At 49.7% G+C, this 18190-nt stretch overlaps 1 protein-coding gene across 15 annotated transcripts in view; it reads right to left on the minus strand.

Annotated features, from left to right (window-relative positions):
• ppp1r13ba (protein phosphatase 1, regulatory subunit 13Ba) overlaps positions 1-18190 on the minus strand; it is a 65259-nt gene that overhangs the window by 22268 nt on the left and 24801 nt on the right. For 12 of the 15 annotated variants that reach the window (XM_061231960.1, XM_061231941.1, XM_061231922.1 and 9 more), the window contains 2 exons: positions 13264-13383; positions 9437-9507 (listed from right to left, as the gene is read on the minus strand). In XM_061231960.1, coding sequence (XP_061087944.1) covers positions 9437-9507; positions 13264-13383 — 191 coding nt within the window. Of the gene's footprint in view, positions 1-675; positions 1052-1072; positions 1350-6844; positions 6961-9436; positions 9508-13263; positions 13384-18190 lie in introns of those variants that run through there. The other 3 variants (XM_061232005.1, XM_061231996.1, XM_061231987.1) reach the window with 3 other exon arrangements.

Raw genomic sequence — 18190 nt, forward strand, 5'->3', positions numbered from 1 at the left:
AGCAATGAACAGAAGCCAGATTTGATTAATGGTACAGACATCAAATGAAAGTTTAAAGCCATGCCATTACTGCATTCTCTGCTGGTTTCCCCCATAACTCCCTGCCCCTGCTCCATATGTGATTGGAGGCTCAAATGTATTGTTAATGGAAGTGAAATCCCACAGACACCAACATAATCATTATACTACCCCCACCTGGCAAGCTCTTCCAACATTGTTCTTGTTATAAAGCATGATAAACAGAGTCTCGGATTTTATTGTTCATTCTGTACTACTATACCCTTTCATGTTCCCTAAGTATAAAACGTATTTAACTAGCCTGTGCAAATATAATACAAACTCTTGAATCAAAACATTTATTTTCCAATATGTAAAGTGATGATTATCTCCTCACAGAGACAGAGATTGATGGAGAGAGAGAGAGAGAGAGAGAGAGAGAGAGAGAGAGAGAGAGAGAGAGAGAGAGAGAGAGAGAGAGAGAGAGAAGTGAAGTGTAGTGCATACACTTGTGTTAAAAACAATCACACAAAAATGTAATTATAAAACACGATGTAAACTCGATGGTGAAACTTTCCTTTCAGGCAAACTGCCCACTCAGTCATACATAATACGCATACAACAGGACTGCAACGCTAGGGAAAAACACATCAGTCTCGTAAAAAAAACTGCTATTACCTGCTGCGAGTCCCAGGTTATTCTGCAAGATCGCACCTTAATTTTGCTGCATTGTCCTTCAGCAGTAAATTCCTGGACAGCCTCTACGTGCTTCCACTCCATTTTGATGCCAAATTATCCTCAGCCTTATCCAGAAACCGAATGTATTGGCATTATAGGAGCACAAAACACGGAGCAGAGCTATCTGAATGAATGAGTCGTCATCCAAAGTTTCGCACTAGTCCCGCAGACGTGGCGAGTGAGCCTGCTCAGCTGCGTTGTGTGTGAACGGGACGCAGTTTGTTATTCTTACTGTCCGCGTTCGGTATCAATAGAACAGATAAAGCCGCCCCTCCGCACTCATCAGCACTCAGTGAACAGAAAAAAAGGCAAGTGGATTTTGCCGGCAGTCAGATACCTAATCAGGGCAGGATCAAGCCAGATGTCCGTTCCAATCAGCGTGATGCATTGCACTTTTCATTTTCACCGGGAAATGTTTACAGAATATAATGTTCCTACTTCGTTTCAGGCGAAAATCAGCAGCAACTCAGACTCGTATGCTACACAATCGTCGGCATATTACAAACGCAGTCATTAGGCTGTAATTCCATAATGCGTGGGTCTGACTTGGATAATGCTTAAGTTTTTTTCCCATTACAGTTTTGTTTAATTTTGACGTGCAAGCACTTCTTCCACTCGTTTCTCTCTCTCTCCCTCTGGCCACTGTAGGCTCCGCTGTTTTAGCTCGACTGCAGCACGCCCCCCCTCCTCTCCCCCTCCCCTCCTAAACTGCGCGTACTCTCTTGACAGGCAGTCTGCTCTGCGCCACAGCTGTCTCTCGGACAGGTACAGCTAATGCCCACCAGATGTGAGACGTGTTTGTTTTCATAAGACTTCACAATCTCAGCTCTGCCCATCAGTAACTGCAACCCCCACGCAGACAATCTAATTCTAAACTAATAATTTTAGAAAATCTCCCAATACTCCCTTTCTCTTGTTCGCCCTCAGGCGAATTCCTTTCACGTGCCAAGAAAAACCTCCCAGCCCAAAGTTACACTGTCAAATAATGGAACCCACGCAGAACCCACCCAATTCAAGAGCTGATAACATCGGTGATACGGCGGTTTACATGGTCCGACGCTGACCTGGTTCACAACTCAAAACGAGCTGGGACTTTATTTCAGCATACATTCGTGTCTACTTACTGTAAAACACTGCTGATTTATTGCTGATCACCAAACACAATTTTTGATTTAGTTGTAGCCGATTAGTCTTCTACACCAATTACAAGACCAACATCTTTTAAGGTCTTCATAACACAAATGATTTACAAACATGCACAGTCCATTTGCTTTCTTAACGCTGCGCCCCACATTAGAAACAACATTAGGCCCAGAGTGATTCAGAAAGTAAAACAACTAGAAATGAATAACAGCAATAAAATCCAACAGAGCGAAATGTAGGTCAGTATTGGTTTCCAACAACATTTAAATATGAACTGCCTGTCAACAAGTAAAGGAATGGCGACGAACTACATGAATAAAAAACGACTGCAATTAAAAATGAAAGGATTCGCGTCCAACTGGGAGGAGCGAGGAGTTTAAAAGGGAGCTTCGTGTATAATGAGTCAGCACGAGGCACCAAGTCCCCTGGTAGTTGCGTTCCGGAAAGGCATTAAAACCAATGTTGCAGAAAACCCAATTCTACCAATTATCCTGCCAGTGTAGCGAGGCAGGACTGACAGACTGCAACAGGGCCACTTCCATTTCTCCCCCATATTCTGTTTGTTTTAGAAATCAGCATTCCATCTCCGTGAAAGGGGTTTTTAAGTCCGTTCATTACGAAAGTCAATCATCGCACTATGTTGCTGAGTAAGGCTTCCCCCTGTGTTTTCTGCTATGGCTATATCATTAAAAATTATCCCCACCATCATTACTCATCGACGACCTAGCTATTTCCCGCTCAGAAGTATACCTCCAGTACTGCTCGTGACCTGGAGGAAAATTACAACTCATGATGGAATTCAACTTGATGCCACTCAATTATAGTTTCATTTCACAACTGTCTCTTTACAACCATCAATCCGTGTTCTTGGCAAATACTTTGATGGGCATGCACACACAGGCATTTCAGTAATCAGGAAGTATTAATAAATATATTTTCATATTAACCCCACATTCTAATATAACATTTTCTTAATTATAATTGTCACATTTAAAAACCAATCAAGCACAATCAAAATTCTGCATAGTGGCATCTGCGTTTACAATCAGACCGTGTTTCTAAATGTGGATTTTCATAACATGAGTTATAATAAAGAGTTAAAATACAAAACAGGGAGTCAAGCTGGGCCCCTGGATGCTAAAGATCCAAACGGAATAGCTCATTAATGCAATTATAATAAACAAAGAGAAGAAAACCTCACTCATTTAAATCTACAAACTAAAGCAAACATTCTCCCAGAAACTGGGGTCAAACAAAATAACTGTTAAGAATGCCTTGGTACCTCCTGCTCCAGGACAGCTGCCCAAATCAATTGTTTTACTAACCGTATGAAGCTCTGACAGCTAACAATTCATTCAAGCACCAGACTCACAGAATGCATTTTTAAATGTCAACTGTAACATGGGAAGGTGGGGGTAGCCACTAATTTAAACAACTGTAATTGACATTAAAAGGAAATGAAATTTTAATTCAAAGCTACTTAAACGTTTTATGGATGCGGGTAATAACAAATAGTAGCCCGCATTGAAACATGAGCAACAGAAGGTCCTTGCGCGTAGAGACACTCAGCTTATTTTTACCACACAGGCAACACATTTATTTATTGATTTATGGTTCTGTACCGGGCGCAGTCATGCTTGTGCGAAGCCGTAATAGGAATAATTCACATTTTTCTGCTCGTGTTGATACTGGCAGCTGCGTTTTCGGTGCGCCCGCGCTCCTCTTCGGCAGAGGAATGCCAGGGCTTTTCAGTTTCGCCGATAGTCATTGTGTTAGAACAGACAACGCGACAAAAGGCGCGGGAGCCGGCGCCTAATTACGGTGAATGGGACAGGAAGTGCGCGGGCCCCCAGGGGCCTCCGGGGACGGGCGGCGGGGACATGCATGCCGCTGCCATGACGGTGAGCGCAGGGGAGATTCCGCCGCTGTCTCTGACGGGTTGAAATGGGCTCGCCGCCAGGCCCCGCTCCATTCCGCAATCAGGACAGCTCATTTAAACTCCGCTTCACGATCGATACCGGGCTAACAGGGTTTGCGCGTTGCGCTGGTTTAACATGAGAGGCAGATGCTGCTGCTGATTCCGCTGTTATCACGCTAGCACGACGGTAGTGCACAAGTTAGAGATTTGTCTGAGTTGGCATTTGAACCCCGTTCCATGGCCTCTTACGTGTTACTAGTCAGGTAAAGCCAAAAATCGCCCCCTAGCCAAGGCCAACAATGCTATTTTAAATTTGAGAGTTGTCGTCAGGGAGTGTTTTTGTGGTTTAATAGCGAACTAGCCGCGCTAACCCGGCTACGGGCGAGCGGTTTTTAGCGATGGCTACGGCCGGCTCTGAGGAGCACTCCAGTGCACTGAAGCGTGGTATACCACGAGTAGCGAACGGCAAGTAGCATCGCTGAAGTCAAAGTGATTAAGCACATAACCCTGACCCAAGGCCGGGGAATAGGCCTACTCTCCATTTTCGGTCCGGTGCTTTCCATCAATAAGGCCCGCGTCCAGGCTCAGGAAGGAGGCCGTCTCTCATCTCTCGCAGTCCTTCCCCCTGTTACTTCTTTAAATAGGCACACTTGTGCAAACAGCGCGCTGCGTGCCGGATGATGAGTGCTGGATCATGTAGCCGAGGCTGCGCATATGGGTGCCGTCGCACACGTGTTGACACAGTAATTCATCCTCTGGACCACATAGGCATAGGCAAATACAAGGCCTTTAAAGATTTCTTTTTAAAACAGAGCCCCGACTACATTAACTATGACCCGCATCGCTACAGGAAGTCCCGCGGGGCATGTGCGATGAAGTGGTGACCGGCTTTGATTAGTGCCGTCAATAACCAGCCCTGAAACTCGGTCCAGCGAGTAGGCCGAATCTCCGCAGCAGTGCTGGCCTGGTTTATGAAACCCTCCCCCACGACGGCGCTACAATGGAGGACAAGACAGCACTTCCAGAGCAGCCGTGTAGGCTAGGCTCTGAGCGCCTGAGGGGTAGAGAAGCGGTGTGTCACACGGGGAGATGACACTGCGGGGCGTTAAGGCGTGGGGCACGCGATACCGCGCTGTATGTGAGAGACACAGCCGTGTAGGCTAGGCTCTGCGCGCCGGCGGGGTAGAGAAGCGGTGTGTCACACGGGGAGATGACACTGCGGGGCGTTAAGGCGTGGGGCACACGATACCGCGCTGTATGGTAGCGGTAATCTCAGAACCGCCAGACCGTGGAAATCCGAGATTCCCCGGCCCTCTGTGATCGTAATTACAACACGTCCTAACGGCAGGAGTCAAAATTAGACGCTGAACGCCGCCATGGCCTTCTGTAGCATGTACTTGTCATGAGAGGAATTCTCTGGCTCTATAAATGCATGTGTAGCATTGCCTTGTACAGTAAAGCTTGTAAGGGGGGGGGGGGGGGGGGGGGGGGTCGGTAATTGTTCTCACAGCGTTATTTGGTTGCAGAGTTAATCCCTTCCAGAAGGACGGGCGTGACTGCGGTATGCCCCCTGGGTCACCACTCTTTTCATCTCCCCCGAAAAGTCAGCCCCACACTGACAGCTGACACACAGGGCGGCTGAGCAGAGTGTAGATCTGCCTCTGATGCCATGGCGACCAGACCACTGCTGGCACAAGAGCGGTGGGAAATCAAGGTTTATCCACAAACTCGCTAAGAGGAACCCCATACTGCCTGACTGGGCACTTTCATGTCATGTACCCGGTCATGTGTCCAGTGTTATTTCAACACTAACGAAGTACATGAGTCCAATGGGGAGCACTGTACGGCAGTGCCACTCAATCCGGTTCCAGGAGATCAACTTTCAACCCTAATTTGGTACGCCTGATTCTACGAATGAGAAACTGAACGAAATCTCCAGCTGTTGAATGAGGTGAGCTTTGATAGGGTTGGAGTAAAAACCTACAGGATGGTGGATCTCCAGGAACAGGGTTTGGCAACAACAAGAGTTGATTTAACACTGAACATTTTACTGCAGTAGTCTCAAACTCAGAGGGCTGTGTAATTATGATTCCAATTACTTATTCAGCCATATGCATTTAACTGCATTAGTAAGTACAGAATATAAACGGCAGTTATTTAGACAACACCAATAATACAATTCACTTTATATACATTATGTGCAAGGCTACAGCCCTAATCCAGTGAATGATTGAACTAATTATAGATTCAATATCTGAGGCTGGATTAAAAAGCAGCATACACGCGGAGTTTGAGACCATTGTTTTACTGTGTACCACACGTCCGTATGGCCGGAGCCCTCCCCACCGGCTGTCACTGCGCGCTTTTCTCCTTCCCGCGGCGGGATGGAGGGAGCGAGGCAGGGCCGAGGGAGGAATGCGCTCACGAGCGGAAGGGATAAAAAAAGGGGGAGAGAGAGATGAGCTCGGAGCGTTCGCGTTGCCACGGCACCGGCCCTGCGAGCAGGGGCTAGCCTGGCCCTTCCCAGCATTCCCTGTGCCCTCACAGGAGAGTGGCTCTGGAAGACTGCAGCCTTACACACGCAGCGGCACGCAGACCAGCTGTTCGGCTCTGTAGAACATCAGCTGTCCATGTCACACTACGCGGCGGATTAAGTCCCCATTGATGAATGACAGCATTAGTGCACGGAGAACTAGCAGCTTCATTCAGCACTGCACATACTGGGCGCTCTTACATACTAAAGCTGCAGGTTCCTCAAGACTTCCTCAAGAACATTTTGACAATGTTTTAAGTGGTTTTAAAAAAAATACATCACACCAGACCTGGCAAAAGAACCAAACAACTGGCTCAAAATGAAATTAAGGGTATGCAAACACAATTTTCAAATTAATACATTTTAAATGATTTCAACTCAGACACAAACTTTATAGCAGATAGTTCCTAATAGGAGATACTCAACAGATCAAAAAAAATTATATAAACCATCAATACAACATATAAAAACATATCATTCTCCTCTCTGGCACTGGCAGGATTCTCCATCCTTACCTCAGGTGAGAGCTCTCTCCACCAGCAGTGTGTGAGTCCTGGCAGTGTGTGTGAGATCCCAGAGTGTGTGAATCCCACAGTGTGTGTGAGCGTCCTGCCCTGAGCACGCAGCGACCGAGGACTCGGCGACAGTTCGACGAGACGTCGCGAGACAGAGTGTCGCTCGAGCGCGCCCGTATCCGAAGAGAGAACCGAGAGGAGGGACTCCTCAGCGCTCCCGCACGCTGGAGGAGGTGCAGTGGGAGGGGAGTGGAGGAGCTGGCTCCTGGAGCTGGGCGTGTCGAGCGTGCTCGCAGAACGCTCCGAGGCCTCCGGGATCACGTTCCCAATCCGCTCGGCTATCCCCCTCCGGAGCTCTGGCCGCGTCGTGGAGCGCGTTCCGCACGGTCCGAGAGTCTGGCGGGAAAAGCCTCCGCTCTGCCAAAGCCGGCGGATAATGACGGGAGTAATCCTCTTACAGAGTTATGTCATGAAACTGGCGTAATCCGCAAAATTATACAGGCAAGCCAGTCCCTCATGGCAAAGGCGCACTTACGGTTAACCGCCAATCCCAGGTAAACAATACACTGTTGCTTCAGTACCTCTGTGGGACCACGCAAACAAGTCATGCTTGTGAGTCCCAGACAGGAGGACTGTTTGGCTGAGGTTTGACCATCCCTCTAAAGGACAAGGGCACTTCACCCAGTCATTGAAAAATTGCCCAACAACAGAGTCATCCAATTAAACAGTCACAACAGATTCAGCTTCAGAGAACTCTACTTCAGTCGCTTCAACCCTTCTGAATCGTTTAATCAATTTTCCGCCTCGAACGTATACGGCCAACTTCTCTTACTCTTTAGTCGATAATGAACTCCCCTTTGCCTGCATACCAATAGAGTGAAGAGGTAAACAAAATCTTAAGTGTTTAGAAGACTGCTCTCTTGATTCTCAGTACTTTGCCAGTTGTTTATGTCCTAATCTGAGTCATTGTGGACCTCTCTGAACCGCTGTCTGCAGAAGTAGTCTCTACCCCCCAACCCAGTAATCGGAGAAGAAAAGGGATTTTGCAAACCGTGCCCTGTTTTTCACAATATTCTGTTTGGTCTTGTTCTTATTTTGGATGTGCTGGCCAACCTGAAAATAGCACATTTGCAAGAATGCTGGATTACACTGCTCTTGAGTCAGTGTTTTTGCTTGTTTAGGATAGATTATTTTTGCTGCAGTTTTTAAGATGACATCAACACCAGAGTTGTGTACCAGCATAAGTAGGACAGTGTATTGTGTGCCATTATGTCTGCGGTTTGAGTGCTTGACTGTAACTGGTGCTATTTCAGGTATGTCTTCCACTAAGTGACTAATCTACAATGATACACACACTGGCCACACCCAAATGCACAAACAATTAGCCAAACAGCCTGAGAAAAAGTGCTGTTTGTGGTTGCGCGAGTCGGTTTTCAAAACACTATCAAAAGTGGCCTTGACAGAGGGCAGAAAAATCAAGAATAATTTTTATATGGCAGCAACACTGCTTGTGAAGACCGAGAAGATGTAGGCAAGTGTCCATTTACTTAGATTCGGTGGAGAAGCAATTATTCTGTCAGTCACCTCACTGTCTATACCTGCCACTGAGCCCCTTCTAATCCTTCAGAGTGCTTTACAATAACAACAAACACTCCGCCAGCACGTCCCCCACTGACGTCACGTGTGCTGCCAACAGTCTGAGCAGCGTCAAAACTGCAACTATATATACATATAGCCACACAAACACATCCTGTGTATATTCCACAGCACAAAAACAACTACAAATACATTCTCAGGCAGGAAAACACACATGTACATATACATACTGTATACACACACATACATACGCACACACACACCAATACAGACACACCCATATACAAACAGAAGTAAGCAGAGCATACGATGGGAAAAAAACATTCGCCGCTCAACATCTGACAACCTAAACTGTGCATCAGAAGCTGGTATCTTGAAAAAGGCCCATTTTCTCCTGCTTTAATGATTTCTTCCCCCTAAGGGCAAATTAGTTCTGCGTGAGGGACGGCTGCCTTGGGAGAGGCGGGCGGTCCCTGCGCTGTATCTGGGACAGGCGGGGAGGAGGAGCGGGCACAGGCGCTGCTGGGATAGACGGGCAGGAGGAGCGGGGGATGCTGGGATAGACGGGCAGGAGGAGCAGGGGATGCTGGGATAGACGGGCAGGAGGAGCAGGGGATGCTGGGATAGACGGGCAGGAGGAGCAGGGGATGCTGGGATAGACGGGCAGGAGGAGCAGGGGATGCTGGGATAGACGGGCAGGAGGAGCAGGGGATGCTGGGACGGCTCCATTACGGCACGCGCGGTCGAGCGCAGACACACAGAGCCGGCGAGCCGGCGCCTTTTGTGCGCTTTACACGGGGGCTTAATAAGACTCGCTGTCGAAGGTCACAAGTTCAGCGCATTCAGCCCCCGGTGATTAAAATAGCCCAGACAATGTGCGGTAATGACACCGTCCAGGAACGCGCTCCGGGCAACCGCGGGTCACAGTGCTCGTTGCTCGGGAAGATAATGGAGGCTAGAGCGTGCGGAGAGTGTGGGTGGAGTGCGTGTTCTTACCCCGTTTTGGCAGACATTGTCCGTGTTGGCTCCGTTCGCCTTGTTGCCCTGGTCCTGAGACTGCTGGCTGCCTGCAGGGTCAATGTACAGAGATCAGCAATGGGTCACCATCACAGAAAAAGGACAAAATGACCAAACACAAAAATATGAACACTTTGGTCAGGTATAGTAGCAATTGTTTTTTGTGAATTATAACAGAATGACCCCATATACACAAGCACAAAAACACACACTCTCTCACATCTGTGCATACACACACACACACACACACACACACACACGTGGCTGAATGTTTTGGATTCAGATACTTGACTGTGCTTGACTGAGCCAACCAAGAGGACCAGGCAGGATTGCATATTTTGAGAGTATTTTATAGGTTCCAATACACCAATACACAAATACAGCTCAGAAAAGTATTGGAATCCAAAACAATTGCGTATTTGACCCAGGTCTGGCACACACACGCACAAATCTCCAGCGGAAGAGTCATTAAAATATGTGTGAGAACGATAAGCCAGTAGAAAAACAGTGACGGGTCCTTTAATTGCCTTTTTTGTGCCTTTAGTACAGAATAACAACACACAGTTTTCCCTGTAATTGTACAATTATTTTCCCCTTTTCCTTTCCGCACCTGGAAAGAAACTCTCGCATATGGATCATTTTATCAACAGAATGGAGAGAACCAAGAATGAGTCATCGAGAGTGTTGAGGAAGTAACGTCACATTTTCTCTTCACATGTCGAATCGACCAGAAGTGGTTCTCACTAAACTTGGCACACACTCTTATTTCCGCATCAGCTGCTAACCAAACAAAGGGAGAGAGAGGGATGGGGGATGAGGAGTATGTTATCAGTGTTATGTGTGTCTGCCGGAGAGTGCTAGAAAGGGAAAGGGGTCTAAAGTCACTACAGCCCCGCTAATACAGGAGAAAAAGAGCTTATGAGGAGCCCCTGAGAGACACCTGTGTAAGGAGATCTACTGTAATCCCCGTGTCCTGAGCACTACACAGACAGAGGGCACAGACAACAGACACTGAGGGCACCAAATACTGACACAGAGGACACATGGCACAGGCAAAGGGCACTCACAACAAGGAGCACTGACACTAAGGACATAGAGCACTGACACTGAGGACATAGAGCACTGACACTGAGGACAGATAGCACTGACACTGAGGACATAGAGCACTGACACTGAGGACATAGAGCACTGACACGGAGAATATAGAGCACTGACACTGAGGACATAGAGCACTGACACTGGTGATATACAGTACTGACACTGAGGACATTGGCAGAGAGTAATTTTCCAGTTCCAGTTATATTGCATATAAATGGTAAATGGTTGGCATTTATATAGCGCCTTTATCCAAAGCGCTGTACAATTGATGCTTCTCATTCACCCATTCATACACACACTCACACACCAACGGCGATTGGCTGCCATGCAAGGCAACGACCAGCTCGTCAGGAGCATTTGGGGGTTAGGAGTCTTGCTCAGGGACACTTCGACACAGCCCGGGCGGGGGATCGAACCGGCAACCCTCCGACTGCCAGACGACTGCTCTTACCGCCTGAGCCATGTCGCCCCCGAATAGAATGCAATACTATACATATTGAGCACTGTAGCTTCCAAATATGTTTCAGTGAAAAAAAGCAATGAAGCAATTCAAAAAATATTAACAGACAAATACTGGATTCCTATAATGAACAATAAGCGATCAAGCTTCAGTTCTGTTGGGCTCAATAATACAGGCCAGTGAGCGACACGTGGGCGGAGAAGGCGCTGTAATACACTGGGACCCAGAAGGCCCACCTCTGCCAGGGAAACAGCACGGACACGGGCAGCTCTGTGGAGTCTGGCACTTCCCCGGGCCACATGCTGCTGGGAGGAGATTACCGTCTCCGGCGCGCACATTATCTGCAAACTGTAATCAATTTACCCAGCAATCTCTCCATTACCACCCTCCGCCGAATCGGTGTCCGCAGACAGGCCCGGGGGGGCAAGGGGGGCGGGGGGGGGGGGGGGAACAGAGGCTGGAGGGGAATATGAACGGGGCGATTCAGAGAGAGACGGAGCGCACACACACGCGCACGCGTGGACAATCCGTTTGGAGAGGCTGTGTTTTCAGGGGATTAGTGTGATCCTGTCTGAAGCACTGGGTCAGCGCTATGTTGGGCCAGATTAGCCGCAGTGATGTCATCCCCTGCAGACTGCCAGCGGGTTGGGACGCAGCAGGGCCGCCTGTCTGTCCGTCCGAACGTGACTCACGTCACCTGTTTACCTGCGCCTGGGACTCTCTGTGGCTTCTCTGCACAAAACACGCTTTATTTACCGTTTTCTATAAATATCCCATGTTGTCATTTTTTTATCTTTTTTACCCCTTAATTCCTGTAATCCTGGACAGGATCATTGTGTGGGTAATCCCGTCAGCTGCACTAGAAATAACTGGCCTTCTGTGCTCGAGCCGGGGTCTACTGCGCTGGGACGGAACAATGAAAGGGGTGTGGCAGCCGTGGGGGAGCGTGTTTGGCTGTCATTCACTGGAGGTTAATGCTGTTTACACACTTCATATCCTCCCAACGTTATCCGATCTGCCCCTGGGCACCCTGCCTGGAATACCAGCCCTGGCCAGGTAGACGTACCTGCACACACACCTGGGTCCTGCGTCTGGCTGCACTACAACACCCCCCTCCCCCAACCCCACCTCTCAGGCTGGGCCCACACCCAGCTCCAGACTCCAGCCAAATCCTACAGCAGTGTGACTGCTGACAAGAGGTCACTGACAAGCCCAATTATCGATTAAGCCGATTAACCTTCGTTACATAACAGGAGCCCCGGAGGGCCCAGCCAACTGCCTGATTAACACCCCCAGCTACGCTGCCCAACTGCCTGATGAACACTCCCAGCTACACTGCCCAACTGCCTGATGAACACTCCCAGCTACACTGCCCAACTGTCTGATAAACACTCCCAGCTACGCTGCCCAACTGCCTGATGAACACCCCCAGCTACACTGCCCAACTGTCTGATAAACACTCCCAGCTACACTGCCCAACTGCCTGATAAACACTCCCAGCTACACTGCCCAACTGCCTGATAAACACTCCCAGCTACACTGCCCAACTGCCTGATGAACACCCCCAGCTACACTGCCCAACTGTCTGATAAACACTCCCAGCTACACTGCCCAACTGCCTGATGAACACTCCCAGCTACACTGCCCAACTGTCTGATAAACACTCCCAGCTACGCTGCCCAACTGTCTGATAAACACTCCCAGCTACACTGCCCAACTGTCTGATAAACACTCCCAGCTACACTGCCCAACTGCCTGATGAACACTCCCAGCTACACTGCCCAACTGTCTGATAAACACTCCCAGCTACACTGCCCAACTGCCTGATGAACACTCCCAGCTACACTGCCCAACTGCCTGATTAACACCCCCAGCTACGCTGCCCAACTGCCTGTTAAATGCACCCAGCAACACTGCCCAACTGCCTGTTAAATACACCCAGCTACACTGTCCAACTGCTTGATAAACACTCCCAGCAACACTGCCCAACTGCCTGATAAACACTCCCAGCTACACTGTCCAACTGCCTGACAAACACTCCCAGCTACACTGCCAGCGCCAGCAATATGTCACGAAAAAGGTTATGATATTGACAAATCAGGCTTGATTGGGAACAGTACTGCCTGTGGTATGAGCCAGTTATGCCCCTGAGGCTTTACAGTGGAGTCAGTTTCTCCTACAATGCTTTGACTGACGTCGGGTGTTGTCCGTAGGTCCCTGACTGCAGGGTGAAAGAGAGGGGCCTCACCCTGGTCGCTGCCCTCCGTGGGCGAGTCCTCGTGCCGGAGGAAGAACTTCACCTCCTGCTTCCGGGGTCCCCACTTCTGCAGGTGCTCGTACATCATGTGGTCGAAGGGAATGGCTCTCTCTGCAGACGACAAGAAGGCGCGGTCAGCGTTGTTGACCGTCAGGTTCCTCAGAGGCAAGCGCAGCCAAGGATAACCCATCAGCACAACACTAGCCTCTACCACCCCTCCTCCCCCCCACCCCGATACCCCTGTCGGAGTCTTTCAGTGCAGCGGGCGGGGCCTGAGAGACTAGAAAGGAGGATGAAACAGAAACAGAACAAAGAGGCCCCCATCCACGAGAACAGGAAGCCATGCAGAGAGGATCAAAGTGGGGGTCTGAAACAACACGGCAAGGCTCCAGAGGAATTCAGCCACTGGAGGAGGGGGGGCCAAGCCCAGAACAGAGACCTCCTTTAGCTTTGTACAGTCACTCACATCATCCTCCACCTGCAACTCACACAAGCAGACTGGAGAACATGGGGGGGGCCTTGGCAGACGCTGGCGGGTACGTGTTTTTGGACAAGTCCACCCGGCTGAGAGTCGAACGGATCCGTGCTCCAGTTCGGGGGACCTCACGCTGGTTATTGTCCCGATTGCTGCGTGTTGCGTGCCTTTTGCCTTTTAAGGGCTCAGATGCGCCGTTCACACCCACGCTTAAAAGCCCCTTTTATGAAAGGTCTGAGATTAGACTTCCACAGCAGGAGACCGTGTATCGCTCAGCTTTGATGGAAATCTGGGCACGGCCGTTTGACAGCGGCCGTTTTTGGAAAGCGTTTCAGAAACCCGGAGCCTGAATATTTATCAACTTCGGGCTGTGAAACTGCTTTCATGTGGCTTCTCTTGAGTTCAACCGCCTCCGTACCCACAATGCACTGCCCCGCGCAGTGCCTCCCTCTCTCTGCGGCTGGTCGTTCGGTGGCTCGCTGCGCTTTGCCGAGCGGTGGGTGGAACGGGGCAGGGAGACTGGCCTGTGGGGGGAGCGGACCGCGAAACCTGGGCTCAGAGTGCTGAGCGTTCACTTTTTATCTCCGTTCTGACAGCTGTGGACCGACCTCCCCATTAACCTCCCCGCAGCCCTCCGGTCCCGCCATCGCACACACACCGCCGCTCCAAACGTCCCCTCAGAGCTCCGGAACATTCTCTGTCACAGATAATCACCGCAGCGCTGATTCAAACTTCCCCCGGTCAGTCCGGAGGGTACCGCTGGATGTGTAACTCAACACAGGGCAGGGCTGTGGACGTCTGGTTCTGGATGCTAATAAACCCTCCTGAGAGAGAGGGATACGGACTGTACCATTACGGTCCTCAGCACTGATAACTCAAAACAAGTGTCAGCAGATATTTAGGAATGGGACAATTGACAGTGGGGTCAGAGATAGGCCTCCAATGGGAACACACAGTCTACACTGCAAAAAACTAAAAAGATCATTCTCAACAACTGTTTTAGTCTTAAAATCTTATTTCTATTACTTTTTTCTTAAATAATACTAACATTTTGTATTTGTTCGCCAATTAGGTCAGACAGTTTGTCTAATTTCAGAATTTGCCAATGGGGTAAAAAATGAAAACAAGCAAGCACTAACTTAAAATATAAGACTAAAAAAATAAGTCTCATCTGCTTGCCTACACTTTTTTGTAGAGCAGCCATGCAGAGACAATGACTGCTTGAAGATGAGCGGACCACCAAGACGACCTTCCTCCCCCACCCACTCCACACGAGGAAAAAGGCCCTTATTGAATTGCATGCACATGTATTTCATTAACTCAGTGTTTGCCTTTGAAACCCAGGCAGCCGTGATCTCAGAGAGGCCCTGACTCATTTCCTTGGCCAGGCAGACTCGTGCAGGTGAGAGAGAGAGAGGGGGCCCCGCTGAGGGCCAGGGGCCGAGGGGCCCCCTCAGATGAGATTAAAGTGCAGAAATGACACGGCCGACTCATCCTGGCGCCCGCCGCAGAGACAGACGCGGTCTCACATTCTCCCATCGCTTCGATGAGAGGACCGCGAGAACAAAGCTCCCATTGGGGCCGACTGAAGCACAAACACATCCAGATTCACAAAGCGCACCTGCCAGCAGAAACAAAGCCGCCATTCGGTGCGGGGGTCCGATAAATATGACTAATAAACGACCTCCGACTACAAACTCATGAATAAGGGCCGGCTGCCCAGGCCTGGTGTGGAGATCACACGCTAATCTCATTCCGTTAGAGGAAACAGACTTATCGCCTTACAGGATATGGCCGGCTGGAGAGACAGATCTGAGGAAAGAAGACGGGGGCCTGCCCGATATCGGAAAGCTCTCGGGTCTCACCGGCCGCCCAACCGCAAACCCAAGGCGGGCAGCTGGAAAACCGTCCCTCGGAGCGCAGCACTTAACCCAAAGCAGACACCCCGAGCGGGGATGAAAGAACGGACCGGGAGTGCGGGCAGACACTCGATCCCGCTGGAGGACCGGGACTGGATCAGGCCTTCCCGGAGCCCCCCTGTGTGGCCGTGTTTACACCACAGAGGAAGCAGATGGACACAGACGTTTCCCCTGGCATATAACCCTGCGGGTCGTAGGCCAGCAATGCTGTGGATGCTCCCCCTGACCCTCCGAGATAGTTAACTGACAAGGTGTGAAACCTAGCTTGCCCATTCAGTCTCCTCCACCTGGCAGTAAACTTGTGTTTTCCACCGGAGAGGGTCACGAAGTGCGATGTCGCTGGAAACGTGACGAGTCAGCGTTCAGCAGCGACCTCTTGCAGTTCTTGTTGAGCCGTTTGTTCCTGTGCCGTGTCCGAATCAGCGCACTACTGAGCATCATCCTTGGGTTCACTAGATGAGAAACCTAATAAGTAGGCTAAATGTTCTCTAAATGCAGTGTACTTAAGATCCCAGGATGATACACTTATTTCCAGGGTTTCGCTGGAATATTTGGGAGCATATTTTCCAAGGAATAAACTACCATTTTGGAACCCATAATTACAACAAGCAGCTGCGCTTGAAAAATGAGGTGCAGCTTCGCTGAGGTTTTCCATCAATAACAGCAATGACACGTGAGCATGGCCACACAAGGAAAACAGGATGAAGGACCTTGCCAATCGCATAATAAAATGTATGCACAAGTAAGTATGCAGTATGCTTAGTAAACAGTACATATAGAGGACACAGTAGTAAGGAGGCTGATTTGGACACAGTAATGGTCTTTGGAGAGGGGGCCCGTTGAGTGGATTGTCAAGGTAAAGGATCTCACGGGCCGGGGCAGAGATATCACTCTGGCCCTGTTTCTCACGCTGACACACGGGCCTGACAGTTGCAGGGTGCCCTGTTTGAGCAGGGAGAAGTGAACCCCCCCCACGCGGTTTCTTCAGGGAAGGGGGGAGAGGGAGGGGGTGAAGCGTGACGCAGTCATTAGCAGTGCGACAGATCCACACCCGTGAGGAACCCGCTCCGCTCCCTCAAGCCTCCTCTACACACACACACACACACACACACACACACACACGTACACACACATAGCTCCTCTACACACACACACACACACACAGCTCCTCTACACACACAGACACACACACAGCTCCTCCACACACACACACACACACAGCTCCTCTACACACACACACACACACACACACACACACAGCTCCTCTACACACACAGACACACACACACAGCTCCTCTACACACACACACACACACACACACACACAGCTCCTCCACACACACACACACACAGCTCTTATACACACACACACACACACAGCTCCTCCACACACACACACACACACAGCTCCTCCACACACACACACACACACACACACACACACACACAGCTCCTCTACACACACACACACACACACAGCTCCTCTACACACACACACACACACACACACACACACACACACACACACACACACAGCTCCTCTACACACACACACACACACACACACACACAGCTCCTCCACACACACACACACACAGCTCCTCTACACACACACACACACATACACACCGCTCCTCTATACACACACACACACACACACACAGCTCCTCTACACACACACACACAGACACACACAGCTCCACACAGCTCCTCTACACACACACACACACACACAGCTCCTCTACACACACACACACACACACACACGCACACAAACACAGCTCCTCTACACACACACACACACACACACACACAGCACACAGCTCCTCCACACACACACACACACACAGCTCCTCTACACACACACACACACACACAGCTCCTCTACACACACACACACATACACACACAGCTCCTCTACACACACACACACACACAGCTCCTCTACACACACACACACACACACACAGCTCCTCTACACACACACACACACAGCTCCTCTACACACACACACACACACACACACACACACACAGCTCCACACAGCTCCCTCTTGTCTCCTCTACACACACACACACACACACACACAGCTCCTCTACACACACACACACACACACACACACACACCGCTCCTCTACACACACACACACACACACACAGCTCCTCTACACACACACACACACACACACACACAGCTCCACCGACCTCCCTCATGTCTCCTCTACACACACACACAGCTCCACACAGCCTGAACCAGCAGGCCCGGAGGACAGCCTCACAGTAAGACTGTAGAAGGAAGCATACTGCATTCCCTGTGCACAAAAACACCAATTAACAAACATCAGCAATCCGGCCCACAGGCACCAGTCACACAATGATGCTCACCGACAGTGTGATACAATTCAGGAATTTCAGTGCTGCCAGAACTAATAACAGCTGTCAAATTCCTTTTTTCAAAATAAAAATGACCACCTATTAATGTTTATGTTATTAACTTGAATATATGTGCTGTGGATTTACTGTG

Source organism: Conger conger, chromosome 1 (assembly GCF_963514075.1).
Source record: "Conger conger chromosome 1, fConCon1.1, whole genome shotgun sequence".
Taxonomy (NCBI): Eukaryota; Metazoa; Chordata; class Actinopteri; order Anguilliformes; family Congridae; genus Conger; species Conger conger.